A 21643-nucleotide genomic window follows, 5' to 3' on the forward strand; every position below is an offset into this window, starting at 1 on the left:
TTCCTCATCCATCCATATAATCCGCCCAAATCTTATTTTACTGGTGGTATAAAAACCCATAGAAGCGAAATTTTTGGCAAATTTATGGCAAAATATTGCCTGGGTGGCTCAGTTGTTTAAGCGTCTTTGGCTCAGGTCATGATCCAAGGGTCCTGGTGATGAGGGAACAGAAGGCAAGCTGAAACAAAGCAGAAGCTGACACCCTGCAAACCCCACCCCCCATGGGGTGTATGTGACATTCCTCAGGCACTCCTGGCTGTCCTAAAGGACAAAGAAACAGACCTTACTACCTACAGCTCATTGACAAGTCCTTGAAACAGGCACGGTGACATTCCTCTAGGAACTTAGCTTCCTTGATGTTAATATTTTGCTAAGGGCAAAAGGCAGTCCTAGCCTGACCCCCTCCCCTCCACCAAGATCCTGTAAGTCTATTTTAACGTATAAAAATTCCTTTGGAAACCTCCTTTATCTCTAACCCCCTCCCCCCCAAGACACGTGTTGGCAATCATCCCCCAAGCATATGGCCCACCGATATACATCTGAAGGGTCTCATGACTAAGGTTTTATTAGACAGTAATAAATGACCTCTTCCCAACAACAGCTAGCCCCCTCAAGGTCCTGGAAACCTTGCTTCCAAAATTCCTTAGAGACTTACGCTATCCCTAACCCCCTCCCAACTTGAGGGTATATAATGGGCCATTCCTCACAACCTCGGGGCAGCAGCTCTTTCTGCCCACGGCTCCCGTCCCTGTGCTTTAATAAACCACCATTTTGCACCAAAGACACCTCAAGAATTCCTTCTTGGTCGTCGGCTCCGGACTCCACCCCACTGAACCTCACGTATAGTCCCCAACCTCATCACCGGGACCCAGCCCTGTGTGGGGCTCCCCACTCAGTGGGGAGGCTGCTTCTCCCTCTCCCTCTGTCCCTTTCCCCTGCTTGTGCTCTCTCTCTTGCTCTCTCTCTCAAATAAATAAATAAAATCTTAAAAAAAGAGAAATTTATGAGCTATAGGTAACATTAGAGAAAACAAGAAAGATCATATCAATACTTGCCTAGATGCATTTTGTTGCAGATTTAATTTCGACTTTAATTTTGAGAAGTAAGTGTACCAATATAAAGGTTAGAAACATAAAAATCCATTTTATTGTTAACCATTTAAAGGAAGGGGGAAAAAAGGTATTTCACTGACACTTTTATGGAAAGCTCTGAAACAATTATGCTAGGCCCAAATTTCACCTAAAACTTTCCTCAAGACCACTGTAACATGATCACATCTATATTATAGCACACCTTCTGACAAGGAAGGGGTTATAAGATTCTGTACTTTCTCTACTTTGCTATTGACCTCTAAAGCTCTTCTAAAAGCTCTTCCTACGGAAACAGCTGTCCTCAAACTGCTACCTGGTCGAACTTGGGGAACGATTATCAATAAAAACCTTATGAAGTGCTGTGGAATGGAGATGAGAGAAGTATCAGTTATGCTTTTATGACTTAGTAGAGAAGGGGAAAAGGTAAAGAGTAAAAAAGCCAGGCAAAAGCACAGAGAGTCAGCATCCCTGGGGGGAGATCCCAGCAGCCTGCGCTCCAGACCCCTCAGTTCCCCTAGGAGCAGAGGGACATGCTGAGGGTCACGCCTCCCAGAGAGTGTGCGTGAGTCAGTGCGCGATTCTCTTACACCGCCCACAGGGCCTGGATACTCACAACCCACGATTGCCTGGTCAGCAAACAACAGCAGACCAAGCCGCCTCCTACCGTCTAAACAGTCCACGCCTACAAGCGGCGGCTGATTTCGGGCAGACCGGAAGCCCTTTTGCCCCGTCTCGCGGGCCCAACAACAAGTGCGGGTACGAACCGGAAATTCGTCTGCCCCGATCGTCGGAGCGCCTCCCCGTGGACTGCGCAGGCGCAGTGAGGCTCCGGCGGAGCAGTGGGAGGGGAGGAGGAAGAGGCGGAGGGGGGCGGGAGCCGGTCCCAGAAGATGGCGGAGGCGGGGGTGAGTTGGGGTCCCCCTGCGAAGCTCTGGAGCTACGGTGCTGAGGGAAGCGGCCTGAGGAGGGGGATGGCCTTCGGGAAGAGGCACTGCTTGTGTTTTTGCAGGCTGGGAACCCTGCTGGCAGGTGCGGGTAGCCAGGACCACAGATGGGGCCTGAAGGGCGAGGGGCCCCGCTTACCTGGTGAAGGGTCGGCGAGGTCCGGGAGGGGACAGCGGGGTCGGGCGGAGGTCATAGGAGAGGCTGAGGCTCCCCGGACAGTGGAAGAGTGTCCGAGCGGAGAGAAGACTGGAGGACGGCGGGAAGGGCGACCCTGGAGATCTGATGAAGCTGGAGGTCGCTGAGCTGTCAAGCATAGAGCTGTCAGGACTTGGGAGGCTAGTAGCCAGGGAGACTCAGGCTGGGGAGGAGGATGGATCCAAAAAGGTAGCTTTTGTAGTAAGTTTAGAATCCGCAAAAAGGTATGTTGATATTGGGTTGAGGAGTGGGACTTTGGCATTTTGGATCGGAATTGGACACCTCTGGAGCAGGTGTGTGGGTAAATCCAAAGAGAACACTTGCCAGGACCTAGAAGTCAGTTACTGGGATTTTGGGGTTGCTCAGTGGGAATTGGCAATCTGGAAAAGGAAGGCGGTGTGGATGATAGGGGACGGGGAGAGGGGTGGGGGGAAGTGTGCTAAAACAAGTGATCATGACCCATGCCCTGGTAGTGTTGGAAAAAAAGTTATAAAAGTATGGTGTTAGCTCCATAGTCTAGAAAAATATACCACCACGAAGGCCTTCCTATTTTGTAGGATTGATGAGATGCTTTAAGAAGGAATGGGTAGGCTTGACCCCTGGGCCACTGAGACTGACCCAGATCAGTATTGCAATAGAGCGGAGGATTGCAGGGGAAGGGCACGCTCCAGTCCTAGGTACAGGGAGAAAGAAGGGAGCCAAACAGTGGCTAGATTGTGTTTTCCAGCTTCGGGGCTTGGCCCTGATTGCCACCCACGGAGTGAAAATGAATGAAGAGATGCCTAACTAATAGGGTCTCCAGGGAAAAAATATTAGCCAGGTACTCTTCCTGTGTTCCGCTTTCATTCTTTCTCTGCACATTATGTTGACTAGAGTGATTTGTTGTAGTCGTCAGTACTTATCTGATACAAAGTGACCAAGCAATGAATCATGTACATTTGGGAAAGAGGTCGATTCTTTTTAAACTGACAACTGTTGCTTTTATGAATGGTCTTTTGTAAAGGAAAGAAGAAGGTGCAGTTCAGTAATTTAGAGACACGTTGTTTTCATTGTTATCAGAAAATTATTCCCAAATGATAGAGTAACCTTTTTAGTGACTGAGATTTGACATTTAAAAGTAGTAATGGGATGTGAATGCTGCTTGTTTAATGGTTTCTGTGTTTGGGTTTTAATGTAGAAAGGAAAAATGAGTTGCATTGTCTTCAAGGCAAACATGTTTGTCTTTCTCGAAGTTTTAGTGTGCATAGCCTATGATTCACATTTGTGTGCTTTTATTTAAGGAGAGTTAAATTTTTTTCATTGATGTGTGTTTTTCCTGATGCTTATGCTTATTCTGAGACTGCCATTATAATTAAGAGAGCATCTGATGAAAGATGTGAGGTAGTAATTTAATTTTATTATTTTGTAGTCTATCTGACCTAAACACCTGAAGAGATAAGGTAATATGAGGAAGGAAATACACTTCTGTGACTGTTAATCACTGGAAAATGAATGATCTTGTTTGCTGAGAAGGTGTTGAAATTGATCAAATACAACCGGTTCTTAAGGTTACTAGAAAATTTTGTATTTGTTTTCAAATGCCTATTGCCTGAAAGTTGTTTCAGTGATCTTTGATTTTCATTCACAAAGTCCTGAATCACTTATCAATTATTTTTTTTAAAGGAATAATATCACCCATTAACAGGTGGTCATATAGCTGGACTAACGTTTTTCCAGTTTTGATGATTTGTTATTGACCTGTTTAAACTTTTGAACTATTTTTCTTTTTGTTCAGTAATGTACTTTATAGAAATTGTTGGTCAGGGCTCAAGGAAGAATAAGAATTTCTTATATACCGTGGGAGATTTTTCTTTGTCAATTTTTGAAAAAAAAACCACATTATTTTTGTATTAACAATAGTTGATCAGTATGACTTTAAAAGCTCCCACTTGTGTGGCGCGTGAATTGTTTTTGTATGGTGTTTGTAGTTAGGGCAGTGTGGTGAAATGGGAAAGAACTCTAGAAGGAGCCGGAGTGTTGGGGATGTGGGGGAGGGCACCAGTCCTGGTGCTACCTGGTAACAGTGTTATCATCTCAGGAAGTTACTTAATTTATTTTGTTTTGTAAAATGGGGGTTAAAGACACTTGCCTCATTGTACCGGGATTATCATGGAGGATCTGTTGGGGTATTGTTCTCTCTAAATAATATCTTTATACCAAAGACTTCTTCCCTAATCAGCAAGTTATTTCTTGAGTAATCTTAAAATTTTCAAATATAGATTTTTTTTTAAATTTTGGAGAAGAATCAAATTTATCATTGATGTAAGAGTAGTATTTAAAGGTATAGGTACATTTTGCTTTAAGAAAAAAAAATACCAATACCTAATCAGAAAACCCAACTTTACAGTAAACAGATTAAGGGAATACTTAATCCCAAAAGCTTTCATTTAAATAACTCACTTCCCTGTTTTGTGACTGATACTATAAGTAGCATGCTTTTTTAGGAACTGAACTGTTGGATAGTAGGGAATGAGTGGTCTTGTGGAATTTCTTACTCCTTTGGTGAGTCTGTTCATTTCCGGGAGTTCACTTTACACGCTTGTGGTAGCAAGATCCAGTAGTACACAGCCTTGATCTTGTCACCTCACTTGACCACTTTGGGTTTCATTTGGAATGCCGGTAAAATGAGAGAACTGTTAGATCACTGGTTCTTAACTTCTTTTGGATCATGGACTTTTTAAGTACTTGGTATAAACTGTGGAACTCTCCAGAAAAATGCATATGTACACAACTTTTTTGTTTTGTTTTGCATCAGGCTCACGGACCCCCTGGAATAGATAATCTCTTAGTTCCTTTCTATTTCTTAAATTTTAGGGTACTGTGATTCTAAAGCATTCTTTTATTTTTGTCTCCAGTAATTATATACTATTGTATTATTATATTGTCATAAAAATCAGCTTTTTGGATTTTTTAAATATTATCTTTAAAAAGATAACTCATTCAAATAAACAATTATCAAATAAATATTGTGTTACTTTTAAAGAAAACTTTTGGGGTGAAGTAGGAAACTATAAACAAGCCCTGCCAGGAAAGGTTGAATAAACAGCTGTGGTAGAATAATATAAATAAACAACTTAGAAAGTCTCTAGCTTGAGGAGATAGTCAGTGGCTATCAGCAGCCCTTAGTGGGAGGGCATTGCCTCTCTGGGGGTATTTGGAAATATTGTAGGAACATTTTTGTTTGTCTCAAATGGGCGAGGGGTATGCACTGGCATTTAGTGGGCACGAGCCAGGGACATTAAGTGTTTTGCAATGCCTAGGACAGTTGCACACAACAAGGAATTGTCCTGCCCAAAATGCCAGTGCCCTCTGACCAACACTGGTGATTGTGAGCTGGCACTACTGAAAAACGCTTTTTAAGCTGAAGTTGTTCTGCTCTTTTAGAAACATAATTCAACACAAAATATCCATTCCCATAAATTCCCGCCTGGAAAAATCACAGACATAAAACAAGGATTTACTAGAGGAATTGGGGCTGCTTAAAATGGATATATACTCTTTGTCCTGAGTAGCCATTTTAACAGCTGAAGTTCGGACACGTTGCTGTGTGTACTAGAAGTCTGGGAAGTGAAGGGTCTTAACGCAGTATGGTGGTATACAGTATGTAAGCTGGCCATGTGATTTTTTTTTTCTTTAAAACATCTTTTTATACTTCGATCTAGTAATTTTGAAGAAAATTTCAAGGCATTTGTGCATTTACTCTGATGGTCTCTGTGGTATTATATGGTTGCCTACTTATATTGAGAATATATTACAGTTGAGTTAGTTTTTCCATGTCACCATCTTTTCAGTAACCAAATCCCCTTCCATAAATCCAAGTGCCAAAAAAGAAGTCTGAGGAGTTGGGCTGGAATGGGACTCAGGCTTAGAGGGAAGAGGATGGGTTTTGGAATCAGACCTAAGGTAACGTTCCAGTTCTTATACTGTGGGTCGTGTGATGATAAGCAAGGTGCTAAATCTCTTTGATTTTGCATTTCATTTGTAAAATGAGGATGATAATCCGTACCTTTGGATGATTTTGCAGATTAGGGCTGACTCTGGGTCTGGCATGGAGTAGGCCCTCCATAGATGGGTGCTATATCAGGAGTCACGATTATGGTGATGGTGAAGAATCCTGCAGCAGCTGAACACCTGGGTGCTGGTCTGCTGGCTAGCACAGCGAGGAAGAGTCTGCAAGACCAGATCAGGACCAGATGGGTTCTAGGGATTTTCAGTTGGTGTGCAGAATGTTTTTGTCCATGAATCAGCTGTAAGACATACAGTTTTCTGTAGTCCTCTAAGCTACAGCGCTCAGTGAAGCTATGCACTAAGTCTGGTTTGCGAGGACTAGCTTGAGGACAGACGTCCCCCTATGTGTGTTGGGCTCAGAGCTTTGGATGTGACAGAGGTTCAGTGTAAAAAAAAAAAAGCAGTCTGTTGTCTGTGTTTATCACACGGAACTGATTGGCTATGAGAGTTACTAGTACTCGCTTTTTCATACTGATTATTTCTAAAGTCAGCACCCCTCTCCCCAACCACCAGTTTACACATGGGTTTTGTGTTCACAGAAAGTGTCCAATGTTCTTTGCCTTAACCGGATGCACACAAGAGAAAGACCACTTTCCGTGGCTTTCAGGAGCCACTGGCTCAAACTCCTTACAGTCTAGCTGTGAGGTTACTCTTCATTTTCTTAGCTTCCTTTCTTCGGCTTCCTATTGCAGCTCTGTCACAGTAGCTCTGTGGTTGCAACAGAGGGCTGACTGGGTCCCGGCAGGGGTGGGACACAGCTGTGGCCCTGCCAAGAGTAGGTCAGGTCTGCTTTCTGTGCTTGGTGTGTATGTAGGAAGTGGGTGGCAGTCTGTGTTTTGTAAGATGCTGTGGTGCAAAAATTCAAATATGTAACCATTAAACATGAAAACATTTTGTTCCCCTGTGGAGGTCATCCTCATGAGCAAGTCACATTTTATTGTGAGCAGTACAGAATTTTCAGTTAGAATATGTTGATTTTCTGTATAAATTCATTTATTTTTTTATAAAGTATACAGATTTTTACCTAAATCTCCAAGTCCATGTGTTCTAACTGATGGGCTTGGCGATTTATGTAGAAAAAACAGAAACCAGGATTTTAAGCTTCCAGATTGTGGTAGAACTATCTCAGGTAACCTGCTCTGCTTTTCTTTGAAGCGGAGCAAGCTGTTGTTATTATTATTCTAACCTTTGAGCCTCGAAGGTCACTTACTCTGTCCTGGTAAATATAAGTGTAACACTTTTTTATTATATCATGCATATAAGAATGTTTTTAAACCACTTCTTATTCAGTAAATAACTAATTTAAATAAATAGATAAGCTTGTCATTTCATTATTTGTACTTTGAAATTAATTAGTATTAAAATCAGAAAAATTGTATGATCATTTATTAGACAAACATTGATTTCTTTTTTCTTATCTCTTGCAGGATTTCTGGTATGTCCTCTTCCAGGATAAGATGCTGTAACTGTCCAAACTCCAGTCTGCGTTGATTCACAGACAGTTGTCTTTTCAGCTGGGAAGACTTTTTTTTTTCCCCCTTGCTGGTTTACTGAACTTATGAAACCATGGCAGAAGGAGAGACAGAGTCACCTGGGCCCAAAAAGCGCGGCCCCTACATTTCATCTGTCACTAGCAGGAGTGTGAACTTGATGATTCGTGGAGTGGTACTATTTTTTATTGGAGTATTTCTTGCATTAGTGTTAAATTTACTTCAGATTCAGAGAAATGTGACGCTCTTTCCACCTGACGTGATCGCAAGCATCTTCTCTTCAGCATGGTGGGTACCGCCGTGCTGTGGCACAGCCTCAGGTATGTGTAGGTGGCTTCTGTAATGCTTAGAGAGGAAGGAGGGCACATGAGTGTGGCTGTTGTCTGAGCAGTACTTGTTTTTCAGCTTTAATTTAAACACGGGACAGTGGACCTGTTTGAAACGAATGGTTCGATGGGTTGAGGCAAATGCGCACCGTCTCATAACCCATCACCACCGTCCGGCCGTAGAACATTTCCATGACCCACAGACTCTCTTGTGCTCTCTTGCAGTCCGTTCCCCACCCCTGGCCTCAGGCTTCCACTGATCTTTCTGTCCCCAGATTATTTTTGCCCGTTCCACCATGTAATATAAATGGAATCACAGGGTAGGTACTCTTGTGTCTGATTTCTGTCTGACTTATGAACTTTATAATTTTAAGCTGTTATCTAGTGGTTCTCTCTCTCCCCTAATGGGTGCAGGGTACCCCAACCACACATTGCACCACTTCTCCCAGATACAATCCTAGGACGCTCATTGTCTTCATTTGAATTAACGTTTCGCTGTGGGACTACCTGGGCAGAAGCAGGATCGTTGCATGACTTCAGAAAGTTCTTAGTGCCGCAGCTCCCTGGTGCAAGACACCCGACACTGATCTCACATCTAAAAAGGAAAGAGGCCTTTGGTTGTGTGAGGCAGTGTTACTACACTCCACCTTCACGCATTCCCCAGCCTGCCCTAGTCCATTTCCATCTCTGATTGGCTTTCAACCGCCGGGATCCAAAGAGAAGCCAAGATTCTGCCTGCGTCTGATGATGTGAGAAGAATTCAACTTTCCTTGCCCAAAGTTCTACCCTGCCTATTCCACCCCAGTCAAACATCCTCCACCATGCCAGTGCTTCGAACTAAAGCATGAGGACATGTGCCAGCAGGATAGCCAGCAGAAATACTGTCTCTAGAGCCAGGCAGATGAGCCCAGAAGAATAGTCCCAGAGAAACCGGACTGGCCCTGATAGATATCAGGCAGCCATCCCAATAAACTTTGACATGTCCTTGGCACTGAGAGCCTGGGTAGGAGATCCTGGGGTAGCTGTGCCTACTGTTCTCCCCATCCATCCCCCAAAGATCTTCCTGCCCAGAGAGCTGGGAGCCCTGGGTACTACTGAGTATGTTACTGGTTTGTTGGTATGAAATACAAGCTAGGGGCCAACAGGCAAAGAAGCCTGTCTACATGGCAGGCAGGTGGCTTTGTGTCTAGAAAGCTTTGTCTAGCCAGTCCAGCTGTGGCCAGAGGCTGTTTTTGAATTTGAACTCCGTGAGCCCATCTATAACTCTGCCTCTGTTCTCTTTCATTCTGTTTGGTTTCCCTTTAGTTTCCTAGTAAATGTTCCTTTTGAAAAATTAAAAAAAAGAAAAAAAATTTAATCTTAAAAGAATCTTGCTTCCCTTTGGGTTGAAGCTTTTCACTTCTTGATTTTGTCTTTTCTTCAACCCACCTCATGTTAGGTCTTACTCTGAATTATTTTGATGGTCATCGTCACTGTGGTCTTAAGGGTTAGATCTGTGTGTATTATGGCCTTGTTTTTGAAGTAGATGAAAACTACTTGAGTAGTGTTACTCAAGTTTAAAGCTTCATGTTATTTTTTAGATATTTGTACATGCTTTTTTTTTTTTGGTATCTTTTTTTTAGATGTAGTTCAAGGATAAAGAATAGTTAAAGAGATTAATAAGTAGATTCTCTTTGCTTAAAGTTATCCTATTTCAGTAGTTATTTTAGATCTTTTTTGGTGGACAAGATGTAATGGATAAAGTGGAGCATTTCAGAAAGCCTTTTAATGCGGAGCTTCCATAATGGATACTTTTTAGCTTTTTCTAATGACTGAGACCAATAGATTAATAACATTTTATAAAAGAAAGTAATAGAAGGAAGCCATCATTGTGTGGTAGAAGAAGAGTCTGATCAAGGGAGAAAATTGCTTTTTGGAATGTCCATTTGGTGTTTCATACTTAAAATACACCAATACCTTGCAATATAATAATAAATAATAAATCCTTCTTGACTTCCATCCTTGAGCTAGAGGTCGAAGGGGGAGGAGTTAGGTGTGAGATGTTTTAGAATGACCTCGTGGAACCTACTGGACAGTTGCGTGGATGGAGAGGCATGTTGTGGTAAGGTTTCAGTGTAGTTTATGTGTCGATGTCTCTATTACAATATTCACATTAAAAGTTTATAAAGGCAGTGATTCATCGTTTCCCCAGGGTTATTGACATTTTCTGAGAGATTAGGCAAACTCATCCAAATAGAGGAGAAAGCATAAATGATATTTTATCATTCTCTGTTGTGTCTGCTAGTCCTCATGTATTTTCTTTTCTTTCATCTAAACTCAAAAGAGAAAAATTAAGTTTTCCCATCATCTTTTTCTAGTTCGTTTATTTTCTTGTATGGTATAGCTGCTATCTGGCTACCAGGTGAAGCTTTTTGGGATTTAGAAGAACATATCTTTTCAGAATAGACAAAAGGAAGGTCAGGGGAGAGAAACTATTACTTATTGACTGCCTCCCAATGTTCTAGGCACATCCCTTAACCCCAGGGATCTGTAGGGCAACTTTGGGAGTGAGATTTTGGCACTGTGCCTGCTTTGGGGGAATGAGGAACCTGAGATGAGGTGAGGATGTCATTGAGCCCAGAGTCTTAGAGCCGGTGAATGGTGCAGCTGGGTCTGGCATCACAGGCTGGAGAAGGGGAAAGAGGAAGCTGCTCACACTTCCTCTCGACTCAGGGTGCCTCTCTTGAAGCTTGCAGATGAAGTGCCAGGCGTGGATGGGACATGCTGCTGTGTGTTGGACATTTGTGGCTGGGGCAGGAGAACTTGACTGAGGTTTCATTGTACCTCCACTAAGGAGAGGAGTAGTGGCTGCGTCTGTCCCTGTGGCTTGGCCACTTTCGCCACAAACTCATATTTAGGAAGGAAAATTCCAAATGTTAATGCCACATTTCAGTTACTTTGTCCCTGCTTTCCTTCCTTTTCCCAGCCACTAGGTTTGGCACACTTACAAACCTAACTTCATACTTCTCCATTTGGGGGGTTTACGTTTGCATTTCTTGCTTAAGTGTTTCTCCTGAAAGCAGTACGTTCCACGGGGTATCTGGGCAAATAGAAGTAGAGAGGCATTTGGAAATCTATATTCCAGTTAACTCTGCTACTGATTTTGTTGGGGTGAGTCGTGGCATTTAGTAGAGGAGAGTGAAGATACCAGATTTGTGGAAGTTGTCAAAGGTGGAAGATGGATTCTTGCACCTCCTGCCCCCAATTTTAGGGACAATATCAAGGAGATAAGAAGTTAATTATATAAGAAACATAGTGTATACAAGTTTACGTGTGTTAGAAGTATGTATATGTTTTTGTGTGTATGCACTTGTATGCATTTTCAAAACTCTCTAGGTTTTTACCATCTTAAGTCAGAAAAACTGATCATTGTCCTTTGCTTTTCCTATCCAACCAATATTCATAGACAGAGCAGCTACCTTCTGGAGATTCTCCAGAATCACCACTTTCTACATGCAAACAGAAGGGTCCCTGGCTATTTGCTGTCTTCCCCTGTAGCACCTAGTGCTGGAACATTTGGTAGCAGTGCTTCTAGAGGGACGCCCAGTAGAGAACTCTGGTGCAGTTCCTTTGATCTCATTTTCCTTTTCTTAGTTCTCTATTTTTAATTTAATAATGGCTGGTGTTTCAAGTTGATTAACTTCTCAATGTGTGCAGTACATTAGAATCAGAGTTAGAAACCTCTTGAACTTTACAGAGGGTTGCAGAGGAATCTTTCTGAGGAATGAATAGAGGAAAAAGATAGTCATCATCATGTGGGTAAAATAACTAGGGAAATTGACTTGAAAATCGCAAGTAACCAAATTATATTCATACCTATGAAACTAATACTTAACATAAAAAGAAAAAACCAAATCTTTCCAGGTTAGCCAGGCAGTCATTTACCCAGTTCCTGGAGAGCCCTGCAAGACTCCTCCCGCTCTCACCTCCCAAGTTTCCATGTTTCCGCTGTCTCTTGGTTCAGGCCCTCTACCACTCTGTTGGAAATTTTCAGTTGTCTCTTTTTCTGCTTCTAATTTTGTACTCTGACCACCCGCCACTCCCCTCTCCCCATCATATGTTGTTGCACACTCAGCACTGTAAGAGTGAGCGCCTCTCTACCTGCTACAAATGCAATGGCATTATTTCCTGATTCCCCAGTGTCTGCAGGGTAATCTCTATAATATGACCCTTGCCAACTTTTGTCTTTTTCAGAGTCTTTCTGAAGCTCCCGTTTTGCCTAAAGTTTACAATTTCCCGGTGATAGTGGGTATTTTGCATTGTTCATGCTTTCCCCCCAATTTTTCCCTTAGATGAGAAAGCCCTTTCCACACCACTGACCTGCTGAATTTGGCTCCTGCCTCAGGGGCCACCTTTTCTGTGATGCTTTCCCGACACTCCAGCACCCTTCCTCCCCTCAGCACATGCCAGGAGAAGACGGGGGCCCCCCACTAGGCCCTGTCAGTGCCACTCCTACCGTGTTACTGTATTGAATTGTTTCTGTGCTCACTTTGGGGGTGGGATCCCCCGCAAATAATCAAGAACCAGACATATTATGGGAGCTTAAGGATTTATTGAATGAAACATTGCCTATCCTGTAGTATTTTTCCATGAAAGTCCATCTCATTCAATGGCTGTGTTTTTTTCAGCCCCTTCTCCTTGCAAAACATTTAATTTAACTGTTCCTCTTAGTGCATCACTGAATTAAACACACTACCCTGAAAGAGTGATGACTTAATATTGATGTTTTACAAACTTCTTCTGGTTTTGGCTTGGTATGCTGTAACTGGTCACTGGGAAGTAACTTAAATCTATCCCAAGAAATGTTATTTTGCATCAGAGAGCCCTCCGATTAAGCAGGGTGATGTTTGCATATAATGTTACGCAGGCATGATTTTAACCATCTCTTGTTAAAATGAAGAAGTCGGGAGAGAGAGAGAAAAGAAGCCCAGACATACTTCTGCGGAGCTCTCAAACGGTGGAGCCTCACTGTGCTGAAGATATTGCTATCAGACTCTGCCATGCCTTTATTTAAAGGGAAGGAAGAAGACATTTAATGGGAAGTGACAAGCTTCCTCGAATTCTCCTTCTCAGTGAGCAGCCGAGAACCATGCATACTCAATGGATTTGATTTTTATTGGCAAATCCCAAGGTTGGCAGCGTGGCAGTTTAAATTCCTTTTTGTGTTTTTGCTTTCTCTCCTCAGTTGTCTCTCACTTGTGAGTCTGACATCACATGCATACAAATCTAGTCAATTTTACTTATTTATATCTTTGCACACACGTCAGTATTCTCTATGTGATAATTCTTTACCTATGGCATCAGCTGCTGAGGAAAATTGACTTGGAATGCCTGATCTTAGTTGATTTTTCTCAGCAACAGGCAAAGGGAGGAAAGAGAGGGAGAGCGAGAGTGAGGAATGACATGAGCTGTTAGTTTCATGACCCCTTGAGAAAAAAAAAAAAGAGGTAATATTCATTTAGATGTATTTCAACTGTTAGGCATGCTTGTTGCCATTTTAATTTTGCAGGAATTTGGAAATGCTGTCAGTTAATCTCCCAGGATTTTAGAGCCAAGCCTTTTAAATAGGAATATGATGTGAAAGTTTTGAATTTACTAATAGTTGTTGGAGGTCTGCATTGCTGAAATTCGTTGTTAATCTCTTGATGATCTGTGAACCATCTATACTCAGCAGAAGCCTAACTCAGAAGAGCACTTTCAGATTTGTGGATTAGAGCACGCATACATCCTTGCAGCCACTCACCCCCAGGTGGAGGCGTGGCTGTGAGGCCTCTTTTTAATACTACTCCATTGGTATGTTAGCCTGTGATTTTTGGTATTAATTGATTTCTCTTTTTCCTTCAAGATTGAGTGCATCATTTGTGAGATATAGCTAGCCAGCACCAGGCGGGGGTCCTGTTCCTCGGGCGCTCAGATGTTGGTACAATAATTTCAAGAGACATCATAGGTGGCACTGGACATTTTAAACATTGCTTTTCAACTGGTGTGACAATTGTGTCTTTATTACTTAATGGCAACATAACCGTCCTGTTTTTTAGTAAGATTAGCAGGTCAAAGCTGCCTAGCTATTTCCTGTTAAATTTAATCTGTAGAAGTTTATTTTCCTTATAACTTGCTGAAGAATGTTTTGGTTCATTGTCTTTTTTGGTGACTAACTTAGCATTTAAAATCTTCTCCCATTAAATGAATAAAATGTTGAAGTTTGACAAGTATTTTAATTAAAAATTGGGTGTGAGTATTTGGAGTCTCAATCATAGACATTTTGCCTACAGTTATTCATAATTATATGGTTAACAGTCAAGATGTTCTTTCCAAAACTAAGAAATGTACTAAAATGACTTCTCGTTTTTAAGAGTGAATTTAAATTTTAACCAAAAATGTATAGTTCTTAAAGATTATGTTTCCTAAGTGTTTCTTTGTGTGGAGTGAGGCTTTCATGTAGATTTCTATTGCAAGTTTCCCTGTTTCGATATGACCTAGAGACTCATTAGAAGGCCAAGGGGGGTGGGGAACGTTAGGGCACAGCACTGGGCACAGGAGACAAGCTGGAGGCCCTAGAATAATCTGTAGAACAGAACGGCCGTAGCCATCCGAACAAACACTGTGTGTGGAATGACCCTATTGTACTCATTTATGCTTCCGGCTTCTCTTTAGACAGTCTGTGGCATTTTATAGCATGCTTCATGGTTATGCAGTTCAGAGAGAACATTGCTTAACTGCCAGCTGGTTTGATGTTTTCAAATCTCAGAGATAGTAGTAAGTAGAGAAGTAGCAGGAACCATCCAGTCCAAACTGCTAAATTGTGAATCATACACTGAAGTAGTGCTCTGCCAATTATAATTTGGAATACTATTGTAATCATTTGCAGTGCTTTCTGCAGGGGTGCTGTCTTTTTTTTTTTCCTCCTCTCTTTTGGGAGGTGAGTTTAAAAATACCAGTGATTGATGTTAAGTAACTTGGGAGAGCTTTTTGAAACAATCTTTCAAATGCTTGTGGGGGGTGGTAGCGACTCTTTAGCTTAAGTTTTGCTACTATAGCATTGGAGATGACTTAATTTTTTTCTCCTTTTCTCCACAGCTGTGATTGGGTTATTATACCCCTGCATTGACAGGCATCTTGGCGAACCACATAAATTTAAAAGAGAGTGGTCCAGTGTGATGCGGTGCGTAGCCGTCTTTGTTGGTATAAATCATGCCAGCGCTGTATCCTTTCCGCTGTAACGAAACGCATAATCACAAAGCCGCTCCGACAGTCCAAGGGTTAAACAGTCCCTTGCAACCTCACTGTTGTCAAATTGTGATATGTCCCCTTAGCGTAAAAAGAACGTGGGCTGTATTGTTGAAACACCACAATAGCAGCCCTGTGGTTACTGGGTGGGGGATAGCCTCCCATTTAAATCCCGGTGTTTCAGGACCACTGAGAAACTTTGCACGTTTAAACGTTTTGCGTGTTTTTCTTAAACTAGCTACATCATTCTGTATAGTTTCGGTAACTCTAAGATTGAAACAGATAATTGTTCAAAGGATTTCTTTTGTCTCTCTTTTCATTTAAGACTTCCCAGTGAGGACTTGTGGTTTCAGGTGCTGGCTGTTTTTTGGTTTATTTTTAATTTAAGGAACCTATAATTTTTTTCCAAAAACACATCTATTGGTTTTAATCGACGCCAGCAAACCACGTAAATGTTCTTAAAGGTGGCATAAGTGGAAATGTTCAGCTTAGACATTGGCCAAAAAGAACATTTGTTCCTAAGGTACATATTTTTAAAGTTTGATCACTTATGGATTCTGGCATTTTATTTTGTGGTTAATGAGTATTTTTAGAGTATCCCAGCTGGAATAGAGGTAAAGTACCTCTATTTCCCTTCTCCCATCTATCTTCTCCCCGATACAACAGAAAAAAATACCCACCCCAGAACAAAGGTTTTTGCCCTCATAAGATTTTCATCCTGTCCTCCTCCCTGCTGCTTCTCTTCTTCTCCCCCACCCCTGACTTTGCTTTGTAGAAAAGAGTCTGTGACTGACTAGTTCAGTCATCCCTTTCCTAGAAGATGTGGCTTAGAGAGTGGAGGGGGCAGGAGCTTTGGTGCTGGGAAGAGCATGCATGCAAGTCGGGCTGCCCAGGGTTCCTCTTGTGGCTCTGCACCGGGCTCACGGCTGGTGGTTAGCTGGAGAGAGGGTGGGTCATGTGGCCGGTGGATTCTTGTGTCTTTTATAGGAAGTACTGAGCTGTTTTGGAGAAGTTTGAGAGAGGAATAAAGGCAAGTGGCAAGGTCCTCCATTCTGCAGACACATTTGCCTTTCTGTTCCCAGTTGTCCTAGCGCTTCGGGATCTGTGAATCTGGAGGCCCCTCAGTGGCGGTTGCTAGTTTGGTTTTCCATTTCCTTTTGTATTAAAGAATTTCCCAACATGTTTATCTTTGTGAAATCTTTGAGATTTAGGATTTTATAACAAACAAATCTGGTGGTTGGGAGCGTTTGAAAAGATAGACTCATAGAATATTGTATCTAGAGGAAAACATAGAAATCACCCAGTTCCACATTTTCTTTATAAAGATAATAAGACAAATGAAAGCTAGAGAGGTTAGGTACTTTGCCAAGGCACTCGTACTGCGAGGCTGGGACAGAGTTGAGACTAGACCCCAGAGATCCTGGCTTGAGTCTAGGAAGGGCTCCTTCCCCCATTCAGAGGCCCCCTAAGCATGTAAATTCCCCTCCCAACTGATGGATTAGACCATTCTATTCCAGATGTTTCAGGTGTTTTTAAATACAGAAATTTAGATAGCCTTTTCTGGAATTTAAAAACCTTCATATATCTAATTTAAATTGTTTGCCTCGGTCATTCTTTTCTTTCTCTGTCAATGAGATACTTGAGTATAGTGATTTTTAACTGTTCTGTCCGCCCTTGAAGCAAAATCCAAAATGTCTGCAAAATTTATAACATAGACTTAATAATATTAGGTTCCCCATGGTACTATTTTTCAGTTAGATGTATTTTACCTGTTTACCCTAGAAACCTTAGTTTCCTTTGACCCTTAATAAAGTTAATTTAGTTATCAAAGATAGAACTCAGTGAATATTAAATTCTACTCTTTTTAAGAATGTTTATTACACAGAAAAATCAGAGCATTATAACCTTTTCTTTGGAGTGTTAGGTATAATGCCTGCTAAAGAATAAGAAAAGCTTTTGCAGAAAGCATACCATATATAGTGGATTTCTTTCTTTTTTCTTTTCTTTCTTTTCTTTTCTTTCTTTCTTTCTTTCTTTCTTTCTTTCTTTCTTTCTTTCTTTCTTTCTTTAATAAATCAAGCCTAATCAAGAAATGACCTTGAGGGAATGGCCAACAACAGCCCTCGGATGCTGAGAAGTAAGCGAAGTGGGTGTTGGAGATACCAGCTGGTGTGGTGGGGCGGGGTGGGTGGTAAACGACGGGATGTTAAAGGAAGTGGGAAATAGTTTCATATGCATTTTTTGAACTTCTCCTCTCTTCTCTGTAGTTGCAGCATGGCCAGTTAGTTTGGCAAGCTATCTAGTCTCCCCTGGGGAGCTGGATATAGAGCCAAGATGTGGCCTTTGGGACATAGATAATGCCCTTTTAATGATACTTGAAATTAATTCCTTTAGTGTAATCCTCTAGCAAAGAAATGAGAAAATTGAATTTGTGAAGCTTCGTTTTGCCCAGAGATTTTGGAGTAGGAAAGGGCCGCACATTTGTGAATAGATGCTTAAGTAAGTGACGGAAATAAAATATCATTTGAGCAAACTGTCCTATACCAGAAAGTCTCAGGCACCAAAATAGCTTGGCAGGTTGCAAGATAATGTTCACTTCAAGGCTTTATCCTCAACAAATTAAAACTAGAACAGTTGACATAATAGAAAGGGATACTGTGTCCTTGGTCCTCTTGTTTCTGAGCTGCATTATTATAAAATGTGTCTGTCAGTAAATCATATAGAGAATGTGGTACCCTGTTAAATAGCTGTCAGCTCTTCTATTTTCAAGTTCTTGTATGATTCGCAAGTAATTCTGAACCTGTTTGAGAAGTAATATTGGTTTCTTTTTTAGCAAAAGTGTGTTCCTTTAGCAATAGTGTGTCTCAAGACTTCCGGTTACAGTTTTAGTAAAGAAAGCATATCTCAAATAATGGGTCTGATCTTATAACTGTGAGTGTAGACAGAGGGCTTTTTTGGGGGGTAGGGGGAACTACAAGTAGGTGGGATCTATTAATGAAATATCATGCCCTCTGTGTATCTTTAGTAAATATCAGAGACAGTTTTAATCTCACCCAGTGTCCTGCATTGTATGAAAAGACCGAACTCACTCTAGAAAAAGCAATCAATTCCTGTCTCAACGGTAATATCTCTTATTTTAGGAAAATGAACAGGTGGTATTATTTGGTTACAAGTTTTAAAATGACTCTTTAACACTGATCTCAGAAAGTGGATTTTGATAACAACATACAGTTGTCTCTCACACTGGCTGCACTCTCCATTGGACTATGGTGGACCTTTGATAGGTCTAGAAGTGGTTTTGGCCTTGGAGTAGGAATTGCTTTCTTGGCAACCGTGGTCACTCAACTGCTAGTCTATAATGGTGTTTATCAGTAAGTATTCTTTTTGGTGTTTGTTTGCTAAAAGAAATAAATGACAACTGATTTAAGAATTGAGATTTTAAAATTGGGTTAGCCACTTTAATGTACAGAATAACCATTTCCATTGTAATTTTCTTAATAAATATCATTGTACTTCCTTGGCGGGTTGTTAAAAACATTTCTGTTATTCTAGATATACATCTCCAGATTTTCTCTATGTTCGTTCTTGGTTACCGTGTATATTTTTTGCTGGAGGCATAACAATGGGAAACATTGGCCGACAACTGGCAATGGTAAGCTGATGCTTATTTCATCTGTTATTAAGATGTAAGTCAAGTTTTCTCCAAGCCAAGCATACTAAAAGTGGAAGGAACCACTGGATAGAAAAGCTAAAATGTGTTCTGGGTAAGGTGATAGGACTTACCCTCCATTTTTTTTTAACTAATCTGTAGGTTTCTACTCTATCAAAGAGAGACCATTTTAAAAGTGAAAAAAGCAGCATTACTAATAACTATGTTGCTTCAATAGATAGAAATTAAGACTATCTCTGGCAAATCAAGATGTTTGAACATTTTAGTTAAGAAGAAGAAGGACACTGTTGGTCACCCCGGTCATGGATGGCAAGGGTCAGGGAGCAGCATTCAAAGGCCACAGCAGTTTCATAAATAAGTGCTGTCACTTGTGTCATTGTAGTCAGCTAGGAGAACTGAGTGGCTTAGGTGGGTGTCTTTTTTTTTTTAATGATATGTTAGTCACCATACAGTACATCATTAGTTTTTGATGTAGGTTCCATGATTCATTGTTTGCATATAACACCCAGTGCTCCATACAATACATGCCCTCCTTAATACCCATCACCGGGCTAGCCCAATCCCCCACCCCCCTCCCCTCTGAAGCCCTCAGTTTGTTTGCCAGAGTCCACAGTCTCTCGTGGTTCATGTCTTTTTGATAATCTGGCCACCCAATTATCTTAAGCCTGTTTGTTTCCTTTATCTTGAATTGTGGGTGCACATCTGTAGCTGTACTTCTAAAATACTGTTTTGACCAGAAGGTTTTGCTAATATAATAGATTTTTTTCCCCTTGAAATTGTAAAGTGATTTGAGAAAATATTACCTGAATTCACCGTATCAGTTCTGTCCTTAAGTTCATGACCTTTCCGTTTCTGGTTCACCTTACCAAGCACTCAGAGAAACCTATTTTGCTTCCCTTCATGTTGTAGGATTGATCTGAATCATACTGTTATTATTTGCTTGTAATGCAGAAACCTTGTCTTTTGCCTGCGTTTGCTATGTCTCTTTCACTTCTCGACTGCGAACTTTCTTTTTCCCTGTCACATTTGTCATTTGCTTCTAATCCTTGCATAGCTCTCAGATTCTTTGACAAATAAAGTGGGCATACGTGAATAAAGTATTAATTTCTAGTATGTATGGAAATTGCTGTTCAAAATAAACCTTAATCTGTTAACCTTTTAACCTTTTAATTTTTACAGTATGAATGTAAAGTTATCGCAGAAAAATCTCATCAGGAATGAAGAACGCAAAAATATATCTTTTGTACAGAAAAACAAGATGCAAAGGGCACGTAAATGATAGCTATATCAACAAAGCTTCGGACTGTAAAATTGCCAGGATGCAGTTTTTCCCTTGATTGGTGTATATATATATGTGTGTGTGTGTGTGTGTATGTGTGTGTATACATACACACACACACACACTTACATGCATATACATGCACATACGCTTATATTACTGCAATCTGTGATTGCTTCATCTGTAAATCAGTTACAAACCTTGATGTATTTGACTTAAATAACTATAAAATATATATGCACTACATTAAACAGCGTGTTCATTAATAGATGAAATTTTTAAATTAATTTTTTTAAACATACCATATATTGTATCACAATGTTGATGTGCCAAAATATTCTGTTATTGTCATGCAGAGTATAAGAATGCTTGAACAGTTTATACACTTAGTGAAATAAAATAAGAGGAAGCCAGAAAAGAGAAAGACAAAGAAAAATGGAAAGCTGGTATATTCTCTTTTGCTTACTGTTGTGCCTTTTCCTTTTTCTAATCACAGCAGTATGAGTTATGGGTGTCCTGACATGTGGTTAGTTTCTATTTTAATGCTGTCTCAGAGAGCTTGGGGTGTTTTAATTGATAATGAAAATGAACTTCCATAGCACATTTTCAAACCTGCATTACTGGAGAGCGTCCAAAAAAGAATTCTGCTGGAGGTAAAAGTGATGAGCAAGAGAGGGTTATCAGCATTAAATTGTTTTAAGTCGAAGTCTGCAAGACTATATGTAATTAAAAGAAGGCACCATAGGGAAATTTGGCTGGAATAAATACATTCTAGAAATACCAAAATGACCTTTTTCAGTGCCACAAAGTGCTCAATGATATTGTCATTTGCGGTACAGTATCCCATTGCTTTTGCACATGGAACCCCAAGAAACCCCAAACAGATCGAAATGCAGTTTCTAATTCTCTTGGGTTCTATAATCTGTTGGGTTCCGTGAAGCAAACCACATTAGCCGGGCAGGGTCAGTCACTGACTGTTAGTGAAAGGCCATCTGGGGAATGGATGAGCACATCACTTTCTACGTGTTCATATGTCCATTAGTGAACAGTTCGAGCTTGTTCCAGAATGGCCTGAGGTGGCTTACACTGTGCATGTTAAAGATCTCGACAGCAGTTTCGTGCCTATCTTTCCAACAACGGGAACCATTTAAGTGTGGTTTAAACATATTTTTGGTTAACTTTTTTCCAATTTTTGTTTTTGAAATTGATGATAATTGTCTGATACACAAGGGTGGAACTTACTGCTTACTTTGGGTTTGTGTGTGTGTGTGTGTGTGTGTGTGTGTGCGCGCGTGTGTGTTGGATTCAGTGAGAGAGAGGATGTACATGTAGAA

General features: G+C 41.0%; 1 protein-coding gene across 6 annotated transcripts in view; it reads left to right on the forward strand.

Annotated features, from left to right (window-relative positions):
* Nucleotides 1-1911: 1911 nt before the first annotated feature.
* INSIG2 (insulin induced gene 2) overlaps nt 1912-21643 on the forward strand; it is a 32972-nt gene continuing 13240 nt past the window's right edge. For 2 of the 6 annotated variants that reach the window (XM_040645742.1, XM_008686120.1), the window contains exons 1-5: nt 2950-3051; nt 7706-8088; nt 15211-15335; nt 18565-18731; nt 18913-19012. In XM_040645742.1, coding sequence (XP_040501676.1) covers nt 7845-8088; nt 15211-15335; nt 18565-18731; nt 18913-19012 — 636 coding nt within the window. In that variant the 5' untranslated portion in view covers nt 2950-3051; nt 7706-7844. Of the gene's footprint in view, nt 2121-2949; nt 3052-7705; nt 8089-15210; nt 15336-18564; nt 18732-18912; nt 19013-20209; nt 20556-21643 lie in introns of those variants that run through there. The other 4 variants (XM_040645736.1, XM_040645731.1, XM_008686119.2 and 1 more) reach the window with 4 other exon arrangements.

This window comes from Ursus maritimus, unplaced genomic scaffold, assembly GCF_017311325.1.
Source record: "Ursus maritimus isolate PB19 unplaced genomic scaffold, ASM1731132v1 scaffold_1, whole genome shotgun sequence".
Lineage (NCBI taxonomy): Eukaryota > Metazoa > Chordata > Mammalia > Carnivora > Ursidae > Ursus > Ursus maritimus.